The 18,879-nt window shown below is 36.6% G+C and overlaps 1 protein-coding gene across 5 annotated transcripts in view; it reads right to left on the bottom strand.

Moving 5' to 3' along the window:
• tox2 (TOX high mobility group box family member 2) overlaps positions 1-18,879 on the bottom strand; it is a 123,068-nt gene that overhangs the window by 67,953 nt on the left and 36,236 nt on the right. For all 5 annotated transcript variants that reach the window (XM_023325588.1, XM_023325585.1, XM_023325590.1 and 2 more), the window contains exon 2: positions 1,410-1,502. In XM_023325588.1, the coding sequence (XP_023181356.1) occupies positions 1,410-1,451 (42 nt within the window). In that variant the 5' untranslated portion in view covers positions 1,452-1,502. The remainder of the gene's footprint in view (positions 1-1,409; positions 1,503-18,879) is intronic.

Genomic DNA, 18,879 nt, shown 5'->3' on the forward strand with positions numbered 1-18,879 from the left:
AAACAGGTTTGAGGTAACAGAAATTTATTCAGAAAGCTCTTCCATCCTTTTACGTTGTGAATGATGATAATTAAAAGCAATTCATCATCTACCGAAAAAGGTCTTTTTTTGAAATGTTACAACACAAACTGTACGGAAACTATGTTACAAAATATATGGAATTAATTAGACACTAGTTATGAAGTGGTAACATGACACAGAGAAGACCATTCAGGGGGAATGTGAGCATAGTAACAGGGACTACCCTGCTGCAAGATAAGGAATATCCAAGTATCCAAAACCTTAAGTAGTCATTCCCCTTGGACATTTTTAACCAACCACAAACTTTTTGGGGCTTTATGTGAGAAACCAACTCTAAGTAGTGCATAATTGTGTAATTGTTTTTTTTATGCAAAAAGAAATATGCCATGTATTCCATTTCCAGCCCTTCTCAGTCAATACTTTGTAAACCACATCTTGTTTAAATTACAGCTGTCATTTTGGGGTATGTCTCTTCCAGATTCTCCAGACTGATTTTTTTAACCAATTATTTTGTGCAAAAGAAAAGAGAAACAAAACTTAAGAGTAGACAGCAATATTCAAGTTTTGATTGTGCCATTTTGGGCTTTGTTCTAAACCATTCAGTTGTAGCTCTGGTTTTATGTTTAGGGTAATTATCCTGTAAATCCCTACTCCTGTCACAAAGGTCTTTTTTTAGCCTTCACATTTTTATTACAGGATTTCCATGTATTTTGCTCACTCAATCTTCTCACCAACTCTGATCAGCTTTCTTGTCTCTAGCAAAGAAAATCCCTGTTTGACAATGCTTGAAAATTGATGCTTCACAAATGCTTTTTGTTCAGTCTGTGTGAGCCAGAGCTATCCAGAAAAGAAGAATGGCCTAAAATGTATGTCTCTATATATGCCTGGAGGTCAGAGACATGTAAAGACTTGTCGCTATAATTGCAGCAAAAGGTGGTTCTACAAAGTATTGGCTCTGGGTAGTTGAGAATTTTATGTGTATAAAATCTATAATTTTCCTTACAATTCATAAGTATGCACTACTTTATATTGGTCTCTCGCATCAAATTCCACTATACAGTATTTAATTTTATGCGCGTAACATAGCAAAATATGAAAAGTTTTTGCAAAGTCCTGTTTGGATGTTTTCCACTGTGCTGCAATAATTTGCTCTTTCCTGGCTGGTATTTAAATACTGGTGATTCAGACACTTCCCATCTAAGAGGAATATTTCCAAATTAAAACTTTCAATACTTTTATTCATACTTTTTAAACCCAGCACACCCTTTTAAATTGCTAGGACCATTGTGCTGCATTAGGTGATATTTATGTTAACATGAGACCAATGGGTGGAGAGGGTGCAGAGGTGTGATGGAGGGGTGGGTTGGGGTGAGAAAGATGAATCATACCCCAGTAGAGGGCAGCCTCTTGCCATCAGGGTTTGGGCGCATGGGCAGGGAACTGTAGAGCCTCACGCCTCTGTCTGCAGCAGCGTATCTGTTCTGTAGAAGCAGAAAAAGAACAATTTTAGTAAATTTTCTGAATTTTTAAGCAGAATCTAAAAAATGATTGTTAAACTATTTTTATTTACAAAGTCAGTTTTCTTTCTTCTTTTTTTTTTATCAAACTAGGTATGATGAAATCTCACAGCTCAGTCCTATTAGTTGTTTATGAAGAGTTTGCTTCTTAGATTTTCACCAAGTCCAAAAGCCTCCATGTTGGCTATATGCTAAATCCACTCAGATCATGGCGATCTCCCATACATAATAACTGCATACGTTTAGCCCATGCAGTGGCACTAATTTCACTAAGCTGTTGTGTTTTTGGTAGCTGGGCTCCACTATGTTTTCTATATATTTCACAACCCATAATTAGAGTGAAGGGGGTTTTAGTTCTCCTGGCTCCTCCCTGCACTTCCACATGTGGAGTTTCTGCCATAAAACTCAGCCTAAAGAATTGGGGCAAAAGGCCCTCTCTTGTTTTAAAGCTAATGATTTTGAAGAAAAAAAATAGAAAAGGACAAAATACAATGTTTCCTGCTAGGAAAAGATGTGGTTAGCTCAGCAGGGTTGACAGCGAGGACCACAGCCACAGCGTGAGCACCTCCCAGGATTCACTTCAAATCTCACCTCCTTTATCACGTTTCTTTGTCATTATCTCGCTCCTCACTTCCCTCTCAAATATGAGCACCTCACTGCACCTCCGAGACTCCTTGATATTCTGTTATTCTCACATTATCTTCACTCCTTCTCAACTGCTTTCACCTGATTTGCAGTACATCAGTGTCCTTTTATGTACGTTAATTGACAAAAATTAGATGTTTCTTTTCCTCTCAGGGGACAGTTTTAGCTTCTGTTTGCTGCTTGGTTAAAACAAACACTGAAAATGTGTTTTCCGCTGGTGATCAAAACAAGTTGGGAAATAATATGCACAAACAAAAAACAGGTAATCAATTTAGAACAATGTTTTCATTTTTATTTTAAGTCATACATGCATCACTTCTGCTCTCCCCTTTTTAAAAGATTCACCTCACTTCACATAACACACCCAGTTTTTGGGCACAAAAACCAAAAGAAACTGAACACATTTGCATGTTTCAAATAAATGAAACGTGTTCACATATTTTAACAGCTAAGTGAGACAAACAGCTTTGAGCTGACTATTTTGACCTTGCCTTTCACTTCTGATCAATCACGTGACACGCTTAAGCACCTCTACTGTGCAAAAGAAAGTATGACAGGATACAGCTTTTAAAGTAAAATGACAAAAAACCACAGATGTACTGCAGATAGTGTCTAAAGTGTCTAATGTAAAACAACTACCACAAAGCCACACAGTAATGTATGTAAAGGGTTGGGTAACACACCATGTATGAAAGAAGTTCATAACACAGCCAGTAAGATTATAATGTATAGTGCATAATTACTATTCTCTGCACATTAGTTAACTGGCTTCAGTTTAGAATAAAAAAAAGTTGCATACATTTTTTCTAAGTATCTTTAGATTTGTGAAATAGTTAGGGCCAGGCCTTTTTAAATTTTAATTTAATGTAATTCTAATTATTTATTTGTGAATTTATTCATTATGTTTAAATGAAAATGTTTTTGTAATAGTTCCTTTGTTAAGTGATGACTATACGTTAGCTGAATTCTGAAAAAATAAAACTTTATTGGCTCACTCCAGCATTGCCCTATGTAGGTTATAACACACAGGGCATGCATTGTGCCCTATTTTGATTTCCTATGTTCATTATGAAATGAAAAACACATGAGTAAGCAGCAGTGATATGGGTTGCATAATGATGACACAGCATTATTAAATACAACCCTGCAAGGTTCCTACAAGCAATTAAGTAAAGGTAGTAAGTAAAGCTGTTTTTTGAACTAATGGCTGTTTTCCCTGAACGTATTATTAGTCTTATGTTGAAACTAAAAAATTCAAAGTATCTGATGCACATTTAAAGCTTTGAACAAGGTATATTGTAGCCGATCTCTTGGCTTCCCTGTTTCTTTTTGGAACCTTGTTAGTTACCTTGTCAGAAATGACTAAATGAACGCCTCACAGAATAGCCACTTTAACCAACAGAGGCCACAGTGAGTGAATGTTTGATATTTTTCCAGTGTGCCAGCCTAATCTAGCCCTGTGGCATGCTGCATTACAGGGCTAATAACAGCTGTCTGTGGCCTGGAGGAGACACAAGCAGGCCTGGCTGTGCTAACTGGCCCTGACAGACTCATTAGGAGTCCTGGCAACCAGAACAGCAATGGCCAAACTCCCTTACATTTCCTCACTGGCTCACTAGAGTTCACAAGTGCAAGAAGCACTGTTTGGAACACTTGTTCTCTGACGCTTTCTTTTGTTTTTGAGGCCTCACTTCAGTGGCTCTCGCCCCGTGCCACCTCTCTTTCAGTTTTTTGACTTACTTTTTTCCTGCTTCTGTAATAATTCTGCCAAACCGCGGCTCTAAGTCGTTTGCCATCTTCACTGGACTTCATGCTCCGTCTAACCCCTCTTTCTTTTCTTAGGCTAGCGCACCCCCAGTATGGCTCTAACTAAAATAGAGTAGCTCTGAGAGTTCACTTGTTGCTCTAAGTGTAGAAGTAAATTTGCACATGAATAAATAACTGACCTGCTTTTCTGACAAGCATTAGTGATCTGTGACAGGAAGATGCAGCACCACACCAGGAAGGTGCGGGCATCCTCTGAACTTTGTGTTACATACTGTAACTGGGCCTGTATGAGACGATGAGGGACTTCCCCAGGCAGATGGTGAAAGCAAACAATCGTCCTCCGACCCAGCAGAGGCCGAGTCAATCAGACAATAAACACAAGGAGCCAATCAGAGTTGTCTGAACACAGAGGCTGTTAACAATGGAGGGAGGGATACACATTGCTGCCAGACCCCAGCCATGTGACAATATTTTATGGCTTAGCAAGTTTACATGACAGCAATTATTCTGATGCACAGAATAATTCATCAAAATGAAAGATGAAAGAATGAAAGATTTTAATTTTGTATAAAAAAATTATCTTTCATTTGTTTATGCAAAAAAATGAAAGATTTCAAATAAATTATTTATCCAAGAGTTTATTTTGCGTGGCCATATTTCAAACATATTGTTTTCATTACTCTATCAATATAAATGAGTGAATAATGGCTTTGTTTGCCTTAGGTTTTTCAGGTATTTACTTATTTTTTTACTTTTACTGTAAAACTGTCTTCATATTAAGTTTCCAAGCAACATACAGTATGTTGTTTAGATGTAGACATGTACAGAGAAATCAGCTGATAACTACAATCATTTTATTTTTAGCTTATTAGAAAGTGAAAATTTTCTTTCGCCCATCAGTGAACTCAACAAACCAAATAGCTACAGTAGCAGGAACCACTACGCTATTTAGTGTGAAATCTGTACAGTAAAGATGACTCAAAGTTAGCAAATGTAATTCTCAGTTAAGTGTTTAAGAATGATGCCAGAGAAAACACAGAAATGTATGAAACTATTTTAAAGGAAGACATAGTTTGTAGAACACTTCCATGGTTCATTGGTTATTGTTCTTAATAGGAAATAGGAATTGTCACAAATTGGTATAAGCAGTTTTTGTAAATCTTCAGCTTTACAAAAACTGAAGACTGGAAATTGTACACAAAGTTTTGATCAGTCCATCTTCATGTGGGTGTTGGATAACTTAAAAATGTTTTTATTCCATCACATTTCCACAAAAAATATTTATACAGCCACCCAAAAAGAAAAGCTCTTTTCTCTAACAAACCATAATTACTTTAACAGCAAATTTTCCTTGAATCAACTGCTTGCTAAAAGCACATAGGGTGGTGCCATACATTTTCTCAATAAAAATCAAGATGGGCTCTGCCTTTTTATATGCTGGGCTGTTAGGGCACCGTAAAGCCAAAAGGCGCAGCTGTGGGGTTATAGTTACCTGCTGTAATGCTAGCTGTTGCATGTTATATTATTTACACAGATCTGGTCTTAATGGAACACATGTGCGACTGAGGCCAACATTCTTCCCAGATTAGCTGAAAGGCTGCACTCATCACACGCTGGCAATGAGAGGAATGCAGGTTCCAGACAGAGTTATAGGGAAACACTATGACCACCATATAGCACTCATCGGTGGCATATGATGCTCTCAATGTATCCACACACAGTGAATGCACACCAAATATGTATGTACCGTAGACATTCTAAGAATGGTATTTCTACCTGAACTGTACAATGCCTGCATAATAACATTAAATATTACACACAGAAATAAAAGTTATTTTACTTGTTACTGCCTCTAAACATGCTCTTGCTAAGAGATCTGCAGATATTAAGTAATGAGCTCAGCATCACAAACATGCATCAGTCGATATTCTAGCTGTGTGGTCCGACAGTCAATAACAGACTGTGAATCACTTTTTCAGTGGTCTATACAAACTTATAGTTGCTTTAATCAAAGGGGTGCAGATGCATACTGCTACATTGGTTTACATATTGCATTCTGATGAATCACTACTCCTTACATATTTAGTAATAAGTGTGATATAGTTTAATCTGACGAGAAATGATGCATGATATTCTAATATGCTTTGCATCTGGGGTATTTACATTTGACTGAATAATTATATTCCACAAAAGATGTATAGGCATCAGGATTCAGAAGGTTGTATTTACACCTAAATCCTAGTAGAACGTCCTTTGATACTTTTTAGGCTTCTGTGTTTTATGTAACCAACTCTTCTTTACAGAGTGTTAGGGGGGATTTACACACACTGTTTGATGTTAATTTTCCTACACTATCTCTGCTAATCTCTGTGGATTAGAGCCTCTAGAATGTGAAGTGCAAAAATGCTGCTTGTTTCAAAGGGATATTTTGAATTATGCCAGAAAAATGAACTATTGAAAAATTATGACTCAAGCTTCTAACACAGAAATATAAAAATGCTCGTATTTTTAAGCAACATGTATAAGATCACAACAACTACTTTTTGGACATATAAATGTATTAAAAATGATGAAGTATGTTGTCTGTCATTCAGATTCAATGAAGTGCTTTACTTCAAAGAACTGCTGCACTGTGGAAAACACATCTCTTTATGCGTGAAAGAGATGTCAACTGTGGCCAAAGCAGCTCAAGCGTAACCAGAACATGAAGCCAGGGGCCACCTGCCTCGGGCCAATACTGACACTTAAACTACTGGTCATACTGCTGGAAATATCCAACAAACATCAGTATTATACATTCTATTTATAGCAAGATCTACTGTAGTATTTCAGCAACTTTAATCCACCTGCAGACAAGTCAGTACACATGCACACATTTTTGGTAAGTAATTATATAATAACCATTTCATCTGAAATTGAATTGTATTCATCTTTGCTCTGCTGTTATATAAACCTTTCTCTTGTCTTCTTTTGTTTGCTTGTATTTTCGGATCCTCTGATCCTCCTAACTCCACCCTTCCTCTTGTTGCTGTATCTTGTGTTTACATTTCTCCAATAGTTTCTCTTCCATTAGTCAACACAGATCCCAGGTTACAGGGGGGTACAAAGCTGCAGATTTTCCACACTTCCATCAACCATGAAAACATTGATATTTTAGTAATAGCAGTTTATCTGATAACAAAAGCAGGACGATTTTACCTAAAAGGAAACTGCTGAGTATACTGAACATAAAGTACTGTATCTTTTTATGATATTCGCTGTCCTTACTTTTTGACTTAGTGTTTTTTCTCAAACTTTCATAACACTGTGTTGCTTTTGGTTCAGTCCAAGAATTTTTCTTATGCTTCTTTCTGACTTGGATTCATGTCTCCAGTCGCACTGCTTGGTGACAGATTCGGTATCTCCTGAACAACAATGCAAAGCTTGACTGCGTGTGGTGGAAAGCAGGTGTGATAGAAAATTCAACAGTGCTTTTTAAAATGTACCAAAATATTATGCGGTCCACAGATAGTGGGATATATGTTACATCTCCACAGAGAAATGCTGAATAAAAGCCAGGAATTTATTCATCTTTTTTCTTTTTTTTTTTTTAAATCGGAAATAAAGTAATTTGGTTTCATCTACATCAGTAAAGCTGAACGCAAGAGAAAAACTCAAAAGACCTTTCTCTAGAGTCCAGCCTTTGGCAAGGATAATATGAATTAAAATAACTCCTGATGGTAGAAATGTGTTTGCTCTCTGTTCAGTCACCTTCTCTCTTTTGCAGACACACACCTGCCCTTTGCATTAAGTTTGACACAAAACCAGGAAAGATGGAGTGCATTAATAAGGTACAGTCAGTGCCCTTGTTTGCCCGACACACAGAAGGAGAAGAAACTTTTCATTTTCTTTTATCTCCCTCTATCATTTTAAGCCCCTCATCTTTACAAGCTTGTTTTCTGAAGACCAAACAAATATGGCAGAACAATACAACTTGTACCAACAGCTGACAAGCAGAGGCTCCTCTTGTGTTCTGGCAAGATATAGTCTGTTACAAGCTGAAAGCAGATGGTTGAGAAAAGCTTTAACTAAGAGAAAAAACGGAGGATTTTGTGTTTCTTTTTTTATGTCATTAGCCATACATGGAAAGTCAAGGACACAAAAATAAGATGGATCTCCCCCCCCCCCCCCTAAATTAATCAGTGTCATTGAGGAGAGTGAAACTAACAGATGTTAAGTTTTTATGCAAGGGGAAATCTATGGGAGTTAGTGTAATGATAATAAAAATAATACTAAATTCTTATAACATAACTGTTATTGATCTGAGAAAAGAAGCTGAATTTATTGCAGGATAACAATGATGATTTGATGAAACTGTTGCAGGCCTTTATCAAAAGGCAGAGGTCAAATAGTCTTGGATTTATCATCAGTGGGGTCATTGTTAAATATCTCAGTTTGTTTTTCATTCTTACAATTCCTTTGATTGGCTATCCAAGAACTCAGCATTTTATTTCATACTGCAAACCTGGCAGAAATAACGATTATAACTCCTAAATCTTTAATGTTTTTCTTAAAATCATGACAAATTGTATTGGTGCGTTTTTTATTTATTATTGTAATGAAACACCATGATTATGTTTTTGCATGTATTCTTACAGACAACATGCAAATGAGAGAAACCTTAATGTGTTGCTTTAAACAGAATTATCTTTGACATTTTAAGTCCCAGAAATAAAGGGTCTTCCTTAATAAATACAAATTTTATGAAACAGTTGTTTCTCTGATTGCAAATGTGTCTTATTTTAATAAATATAAACAGCAGGTTCCAGATATAATCAGTATCTTTACAGCAAACAAAGCAAGTCCCCTTTGCAGGCATAACTAAAGATTCAACTACATAGTGAGAAAGATGGAGAAATACAGTCCTAAAAAGCCATTACAGAAAGGGGGTGCAATGGAGGAGAAGGAGGCCAGAAAAGAGGAAAAGATAGAGAGATAAAGAGAAAGAGTTGAGAGTTGATATGCTGACTACAGGCAGTTGATTTGGTTTCAGAGAGCATTGTTACGGTGCTTTGAATTAATGCCTCCCAAAGAGTCCAATTGTGATTCTTGGGTTGTGCTGACAGAATATTTGACAGCCGAGGGTGAGCTGCTGATCTCAGCCGAATCCTCTGTTCTCACTGTGTGCATGTGTGCCTGCTTCATAGCTTACACATCCATACACCTGCACATGTCCAGATGCATGTGTATGACAGAAAACCAATCAACGAGAAAATTTAATGGTAATGTAAAAAATGATCAGCTAAGGTTTAACTCACAGAGAGATGCAAATTACCTCAGTATGTAAGGAAGGATTTTCGTAGCACGTTCACTAAATCATGATGGAAAAGTTTGACCAGCAGTTTTCCCTGTTTTGTCTGTCTTCCTCTCCCTGTAGGAAACAAGTTACCCCTCTGGGTTGCTGAATAAACAATAAAAAAGAAATAAACAAGCCTGGTGCTTTGTTACAGTGTATGGAGGAAAAGAGACACTCTATCAAAAATAAACCTGCACAATGCAATGGACTGTAAAGGTTTATAACATGTATTATACATGCCTATGGTAATACATAAAATAGTAATTCCCACATTGGCCATTGATGGCACTGTTGTGCTTCTGTATCTACGTCCATTTTTTTAATCCCACAGTGTTGTTATTCAAGTGATCGTGCATGGTACTAAAAAGCACTTAGTGAATGTTTTTCCAGTGCTTTTGTACCCCATAACCTGTTACATGCAGACAAATATGATGACAAGTTCTGAGCATATTATTTCCTTTAAAAGGATTTCATAAACAGCCAGATGTAGAAAAATGTAATAGTGTAAATAACTGCCCTTACATTTTGTCATTATTGTAAAAAAAATAATAATTAGACTTAATTTGGCACCTGGAAGATTTGGACATGCGTTCTTTGAAACTGATGCTAGTCATTGTTTTTTTGAATGTTAGACAATGACATCAGCTACGTATGTAATGCTTGAATAACAGAAGAAATCTTAGCAGTCTTGCAATTGCTTATTAAAATGGCCATGAAATACTGCAACAAAACATAAAGGAATACTGATTGGTTTGCTGATATTTTACTGTCACAGTTTTTACAAAATCTAAAAGAATCATAAAATTACCAGAACAGGAGGCCACACTCACTAACACTTTATCTGTTTTTGTTCTTTAGCTTTGTGAAACAGCGGCAATAGCCGTTTAAAGTAGTAGTCAATTTATGATCAATACAGTAAGTTGATGTAAAGGTAAGTTTGTGTTGCTGTGCTCATATACTATGAAGTAAGAAAAGTGTCTCATTTGTAAATTGGGTCAACCAGAAAACCTCATTTGATTGTCTGTGGGTTTTGCTGATTTATGATGGTTATTGGCCATAAAAATATTTTGCTACTGGTCTTCATTATCTTTCCACTTTTGAAATCTCAGCCACAGAGCTAAATGCCTGCTCGGTGTTATTTATGATTTGAGATCACATAAGATATCACCCTGGAAAGTAAATCTTACCCTGAAAGGTCTTAAAGTTTCATACTTATCTACATCAGCACTGAAAACTACATGATGACACACATCACATGTAATGTGTCCATGATAAATAACTATTTAATTTGTTTTTATAGACAGATATGTTCCCCTTTTTACTTTTTGTGTTTTTATTGATGTACTGCTAGTTTAAAATTATTGCAGTCAGGATGTAGTATGTGCACTATGCAGTGGCATTTGGTGCATAATGGTGATCTGGGCGATCCCCTTTGTGCAATTCCCCCAAGCCATTTGCACCCAGAATGGCCAACTCCCAGGTCTCTACTCAAACATAAATAACACATTACTGTAGTAAATAATTTGTTTAAGTAAATTAGTTTTTTTAGATGATTAAAAAACATTTAGAAATCAAAGTGATTTATATAACTTTATGTTCCTTTTTGACTTATACAGAAAGATTAGCTTCAACTGCAGTTTACCTTAACTTGATCTAGAAACCATCGGTTATGCTGTTCAACTTTGTTGATTTTCCACTGAATGTCTGTATGTTGTCTTTGACTACCCTGGCCACTCAATAACTGCAAATGCTCCGAAGAAAGGAAACAATAGCTCTGAGAACTTATCATTAGTTGTATTATTTTATTCAAACTTAGTATAAATTGGCAATCTATCGAACGGGACACTGCTAAGACTTAACAGGTACTCATGGCATTGCTCATTAGAGGAATCTCAAGTGAAAACATAGGTCGGTCTTGAATACTAATGAAACAAAAACACTTATGTGCCTTTTGTCTGGCTTTGTAATGATGACTTTAAAATACTGGTTAATTATAAATGTACATAATTAGAAAAACAAATTGCATTTGCAGTTAAATCTTAAAAACAAAACATAGAAGGAAAAAAAGAAATACATAAAAAATCTTTGGAATATTGGTCTTAACATTCCGCTTAACAGCTTTCTTTAAGGCTTGGAACTTAAAGACATAAAGACTGATACAGTTAAAGTGATCAGTCTTTGCTCTGTAAAAGTGCAAGAAAAAACAACATTTAAGACAGAATTAAACACAATCATCAGACTGCTTCAATCAGCGTAGAGAGAAATTAATCAGCGTTGTTATTATAATCATCTTGATGATTTTCAGTAAAATTGTGATTTTTTTAAAGCATCTTTAATGTATCTAATGGCTGTTTTTCCTGCATTTGTAAATACTGTATTTTAGACTGCAATCCTTAAATCACCCCTAGTTTAGATTTAGCTGATTACTAGCGATCAGTGGGCGTTTTGTCTGGAAGATGTCAAGAGGGAACTTGATGCTTCAATCAAACTCAGAACTCGAGACTTTTCACCACAAGGAAAGTCCAAGTATATATCAGGTAACAGAAAATGACCCAAGTTTTGATTTTAGGTGTGTCACACTGATGACAAAGTATGAGAAACCTATTGTGACATCAGTGCCAGGTGACTCATAGTTATAGTTTATATTAAGCTCACCTCTTTTCTCCCCTATGAAATGTTTCTTCTGTTAATTTTAGAACTTTCCTCACCACAATATCTGGTGAAGTGTGATGCTGAAGAAATCATATTAATCTTTAAATATAGGTTCACAGGATCCCATGGAGAAATATAAGACATTTTTATAAGCCTTGCTGTAATCTTGAGAAATATTTTATATTCCTATTGCTGAAAAAAAAGAAACTAAATCCAGACAATACCTGAAATAAACTGGATAAGCAAAAAAGAAAGAAGAGAAGCAGATATGAGACTCAAAACCAGCTGAAGAGTAAAATTGTGATGCAGGTGTTGATTTTGTGGATGAGTACTTCTCATCCAGCTGCTTCTCGCTAGGCCTCTTCTTCTTCTTCTTCTTCTTCGTTTACCTCTGCTTATCCATTCACAGCCCCTCTCCACCTTACTGTCTCTCTTCCTCTGCCTTTACATATTTCTCTCAATCTTGAGAGCTCTGGCTCACCCTAATTAGAAATTCCCCCTCCGACCAACTGAAATTGAATTGCCCATCATTTGCATAATGATAGCTTACTGGGCTGACGGCCGATTTACCATGAGATGAAATGTAGCAATCACTTAAGAGAGTGACCATGGGGGAGTGCGGGTAAAAGGGGCACATGAGGAGAAAAGGAGAAGAGTGAGAAAGTAGGGATGAAATGAGATCGCCAAGAAAGAGAAAGGAAAGGAAAAGCAAAGAGGAAGAATGGTAGAAATTTGACAGGTATTTAGGTTATTGTCTCCCACAGCAGTAATGCTGGAGGGAGTCAGTGTCCTCAATTTGAAAGCAAGGTGACACAACAAGGACACATAAGGACACTTACTGTCATGATGTTTGCCTTTAAAATCCAAATTTTTACTCTAAATGATCATATTCCACACAGAAATATAATTCTTAAAGTCTTTCTTTAGCTTTTCCTTTTATCTAATGTTTTAGTTCAGGCTCTCCCTGAAGATTTTACCTGCCAAAGCTGGGATTAAAGTAAAGCATATTTTTAAGTATATATTTAAAAAAAATAAAATGTTCACATAGTACAAAGGGATAGTTCAGATTTTCCTCAAGTGGAGTCTCTGCTAGTTGTTATTAGTAGTCAGTGTCACACTTACGTTATAAAGTTCGATTTGGAGAAACAGAGATAAGTTCTTATTACAGAGTCAATCTGAAAGCTAAACAAAGAGCTAATATATAATTTTAATTTCATAAACTGGTAAACTATCATCAAATTTGCATTAGATGATTATTTACTGAGAAGGCTGTGTTGTTTTAGTCGGTGGTCCATTTCTTATAATGCTCCATGTAAAATGCATTATGATTTAACTATTCCATCTTGTTTAAAAAGTAATGCTTGTCTAAAAATGAATCGAGTGCTGCTACATACTCTGATATTTTAGTTTACAGGCATTGTTTTTGCATGAAATGTTTAACACACAATGTTCTACCATGAATGTTTCACGTGAAACACATTCTCCAAATATCTACTGGCTAATAGTTTTGTTCATAAATAATAACTGCTTGATCCAAATGTGAAAAAAAAATAATAATCTTTACAAGATACTATTTGTTTTAACTATCATAAAAAAGAAAAAAAAATCAACAGAGATGGTTTATTGTCCTTGGGGAACTCAGTGAAGTTTGAATATGGAAATCAAAGTGTGAACGCAAGTATGAATTGGTGACTGTGACTTGTAACATAGATATTTTGAGTAATGACTAAAAAAGTACTACATGACTGTCTAATCATTTATAATAAAACATATGTGTTTTAGGATTGGTCCTGATCTGAAAAAGTTTTTTTTTTTTTTGCTGTTTCATTAATTTAGCTGTGCTCTATTCTTAGCTTCTTGAGCAGAGGTTGGTGAACGCTGACTCTCCTCCTACACATCAGGAACTCCCTTCCCGCCCTCAGTTTATAAGAAGTGGCCACATTGTCAACTGTGTACTTGACAATGAATGCCACATCTGATGAACCACTGCGTCCCCAGGTACAAATTACTGTAATCAATGATATGATAATCATCTTGTTAGCTTCCCTCCTTCACGCCATCAATCTCACGTTCCACTACATGCCTGAAAATTTGATTTGTAAAAAATCCTGATAAATGTTGTGTCAGTGATGTCATGCAACTGTGTTCAAATTCAATAAATTAGCATGATCAGTGTGCTAAAGTGACAGTGAGGAAGCACAGGTTTAGCTCTCAATACTTTAACTTTTTGCTGAGGGCCCTGTTTATAGAATTTGCTTATTCATTTGAGTAAGTGGGCCATATTTTTCTGTAAGAATCAGAACGATCATGTTGGAAGCTCTGCCTCCAGTCTGATAAGGCCACTGTTTATTGTCTAACTTCCACTCTCTAACCTGAAGAACCTCACACTCACAGACACGGTACTTTCCACTACTTTGCCATTACTTCAGCATGTGCATAAGTTTGTGGGTGTGTGTGTGTGTGTGTATGTGTATGTCTGCGTGCATAAATGTGTGTCTGCGTGACAAAGCCCTCGTGCATGCTGTGGTCCCTGCATTTCATCACGAGTCCTGACCTAATTAAAATGTCCTGTCAATGCTAAATAACTGACAAGTCATCGCAAAACTTGCACAAACACAGGCACACACTGAGCGGCGCTCGCATCACTCATTGCCTCAATTATTTATTAAATTCTTCAATCTCCTCTTCCTCTGTCCATCTCTGTATAAGTGTTCTGTGATCACATGTCGCATGTCGAAGTCGGTTGCCCAGACAGGACGGAGTTAAGTCCCTTATCTCTCCTCCCCAGAAGAAATTCCTACTAGAGGCCTCGCTCTGCTGGTTTCCTGCCTTCTTGCCCAATGCCCTATTTTTACTCATTGGGGCTCTAGAATACCAGGGGCAGCTTTTTCCTTGTCACTAACATATTTCCTGCCATTCTCAGCCTGACATTTCGCCCCTCTGCACGCTTCACTCAGATCGTTCCCCACTCTTTATGGGTCATAACCTTTCAGTCGGGGACCGTTCATATTCAAATGTACCTGCCGACACCAGAGCTGCTGAGAGCGCTGAGATCACTGGGGTTGGACTTTTTTTTTAAAAGAAAAAATCCTGTTCACTGGTTTTTAACATCAGCTTTCAGAAGGTGTTAATTTCAGATCTCTATGCGAGCTGCCAGAGACAATCAGTTCCACTCTTTTTGTTGCTGTCAGGCCAACTAAAGCATGTGATGATTCATGCAGAAGACGAATATTACGTAGCTCTTTCTCTTTGCTTTGGATTATTTTTAATTTTAAAGGTTCTGATTCTACAGAACATTGCCTTTAATAGTTTTCGCATCCCCTGAACTTCAAAGTATTAGTTTTTTAAGTGTTTTTATGTCTATTAATCCTAAAACTGTTGTAGTTTCATCCCCATTTACTCCCATAACCCTAAGCACAAAGAGTGCAACAAGTTGTCTTCAGAAATTACCTAAACAAAGAAAAATTAACCTGTGAGTAATTTATTCCAGTGATAAAAACATGTGTTCTGTGAAAGCCTTGGATGTTTGCTAGAGAACATTTGTGAAGAAAAGTAAGAAGAAAGCATGTTGCAATTGATCACAACCCCTTTAGAGCAAACAGCAAACAAACTTTGAAGAAGTTCTTCTGATCAGATGAAGCCAAAACTTAACTTTTTCACCATACATTTTTATAAGCCTGAAAATAATATCCATGTTAGCAAAAATGGTGACAGCTGATCTTCTTTTGCTTCACAATGTAACATCATTCAAATACACTACAGTCTGTGGTTGTAAGGTGACAAAATGTGAAACCTTCCAAAAGGTATGAATACCTTATAAAGGTACTCTAACATTTGGCATCACCACAATCCTTACAGGCTGATTTAGATTGTGAAAGCTATAAAATCAAGTCAAATAAACTGTAAGCAACTTAAGAAACTAAATAAGCTCACATGATCCATTTAAGTTATTTCAGATTGTGAAGTCAGAGAATTTAGATAAGAAGAGCAAATGTAAGCTCAGAGAATGCAAAGGAAGACATAATATCGGTGACAGGCTCTTACAGGAGCTTTCATCCTATTCATACTCCAACATGGTCAAAGACAGATGGATCAATGCTTGGTAAAAACCACAAATGGCACATAAAGTGAACACACTTAGCTACAGAGTTTCTTTCTCATCAAGGTCTGAATTCGCCTTTGAATGGAGTTCAGCTCTCAATAGAAAACATTCAGGCTGCTACAGAGGAGAAAAAAAGGTACATTGTCTAATTTCCAAGGCTGCTTCTCAACAAAAAAGTGATATTGACTTTCAAGATGAAAACACATTGAATTCTCATTCATATGTACAGTAATAAATATGCTGATTTTCATTCTGCTGAGTGTGATATCATGAATATGAGACGATGGACACCTGCGCTTGCTTCACACTTCATGGTGTACTGCTTTAGTTTTTTTTTTTGTCCTATTACTGAGTACGTTTGTGAATATCAATATTATTTTCCTGTAGGGGGTAAATTGCATTGAATAGTTGCCAGGCTGCAGGAAGAGAGAGACTGCTCAGTTGACTAAAAGAGCTATTCTCCATTTTATCTCTCAATCAGTGTACTTGTGTGAGTGTGTGCCTGAACGCCGTCCTGCGGCCGTGTGTGTCCCTGTACGAGCAAACGTGGGCTTCATTTTGACGAGAAGCAGATCGAGTTGGAGCTTGCTGCGTGACCAAAGCCATGAAGAAGAGAAAAAAAGTTCACAATATGCAGACTGATGCAGCCAGACTTCGGCAGGATGCAAGAACTGTAATCAAACCATAAATCATAAATCACTGGGGTTACAACCCACTTCTCCCTTTGGTTGGCTTGTCTTATTGCTTACCATCCCTGATAGCCTTAGTGATACATCAACACAGATTTCTATAGACAGAAGGTTCTCAAACAGTGGCAAAACTATAATTGTTGATACTCGGATTGCTTTGACCCGCAGTTAGAAGAAATTTGATGTTAAAATATATACATGGTAAATAAAAAAATACATATTGAACTGTGATATAGGACCAACAAGCCTCTGTCATAAACAAGCCAAATGATTAGCTTAAGCAAAACAGGAGTTTGACTTTAAACAGGAACTACTCAAAAATTATTGGAGAGTATTTTAAGACTCTAACTTTAAATTGAAGCAGTTAACAGGGTACCAAAAAGTGTTAGCGACTGTTTAAATTAAAAACACAGATCAGGAAATAACATCATACTCAACTTAAAGATGTTCTTGTAGCTGGTGAGAAAACCAGTGGGATATGCTAAAAGCCATATACAATAACTCAGTTAGCAAAATAAGCTAACAATAGTGCATTTCTTTGCATTTTATTTAATCAAATTCACAAAAGCAAAGAGTCAAACCTAAAAAACGTTAGACGCTCCTGGATTAGAATATCTCACACCAATTACAGATTAAAACACATTGTAATTCATGAAACATTTAATCACTTTTGATTTGTTTTATTTTGGGGATGACAATATTATGTATTGTCTCATTTCATGATCTGAATGTGTCACCAATTTACCTACTCGTAATAGATACATATTCATATTGAGGCATTTTATATTCAGGAGCTAATTAGATTGTATTTATTTATTTTTTTAAATAATTTTCAGATCAATGTTTTTACTGGAGCCAAACAAGAAATCTAAAAGAACAGAGCAATGTCTATTTGCTTTTGTCCAGTACTCACAATGACAGGCAGTCCATATTTGCCAGGACTAAGACTTTCATAGTGAGCCACCTGGTGTGCTATAATATCGAGAGAACAGTGGTGTCATTGTGAAGTAGCTGTGTGATATCAAGTAGAGTGACCCATTTAGAGCCCTGCTACAGAGCTGACATGCAACTGTTATGCCCAGGACATCTGGAAGACCAGTGAAGCTCAGCCTACTGAAATCCAGAGAGAGGGGGGAAAAAAGCACCTGACATGGTCATGGATGTTTCGCACACTCACCTATAAGTCCTATTTAGAGGAAAGGGCTGTAAAGTGGCACTGATACTGCTGAGGATCTGTTACAGTGCACGGTGAGTAATTTGGAAATGATCCAAGCGTTATCTAAAGCTCTTCTGGTCATCTTGAGCAGAATTTAAAGGACAGGAATCAGCTCAGCAACAAAATGTGTAGCAAGAGATTTTTATTGAGATTAAATTGTTTCATCTCATTGTTTAAAGTGCAATTTCTTTCTAAGTAGCTGCAAAAAACAACCATGCCTTGCAATGTTCAAAAGGAGAGTCTGCATGTTTTGCAAAATAACTGAAGTAGGAGAAACCAACCGCTTGAGGTAAAAGAAGAAAAAAAAAAAAAAAAAAGAAGAAATGCTGTTTATTGTGCACAATGGTGTCAAAAGCGACTTAGAGATGTGTCCAATGTAGCTGCAGGTTTGCACACTGTATAAGGAATACATGAATGCATAATCAGAGGCCAAAATGAGCCAAGCAAAGCACACTGAGCAAATCCCTCAAGGGAGAGGAAATTATTTAGAGTAGACGAGGACACAACTCATAATAATATTTGGAACGAAAACTTTTTTCCCTTTTTTATAATATAAAATCCTTGCTTTGACTGCAAAATCATAACAACTCTACACCAAGAAAGCATGCTTTAAAGAGAAAATGGGGATTTTAAACTCAAAGCCTTGCTTTCATATCATGGCCTGAAGTAATTTAACAGCAAATCTGCTTTCCTGTTCTGTTTAGGACATTTCAAGCTCGCACGTGAGCATGCACCAAGACAAAATCTGTGAATGTGTGACCTGAAATCAGATATGAACAAAACGATGGCTAAATTTAAGCCTTTGTATTCACTACAGCTTGCACAATACTGAAAGACTTTTTGCAGCTCAGACAATAATTCTGTATCTGGAGGTAATTCATTCTCGTATCAAGAGGCTTTTGGCAGCAAAGATTGAATCATCAGCCCTTGTTTCA

The sequence above is a fragment of the Xiphophorus maculatus genome, chromosome 20, assembly GCF_002775205.1.
Source record: "Xiphophorus maculatus strain JP 163 A chromosome 20, X_maculatus-5.0-male, whole genome shotgun sequence".
NCBI classification, from domain to species: domain Eukaryota; kingdom Metazoa; phylum Chordata; class Actinopteri; order Cyprinodontiformes; family Poeciliidae; genus Xiphophorus; species Xiphophorus maculatus.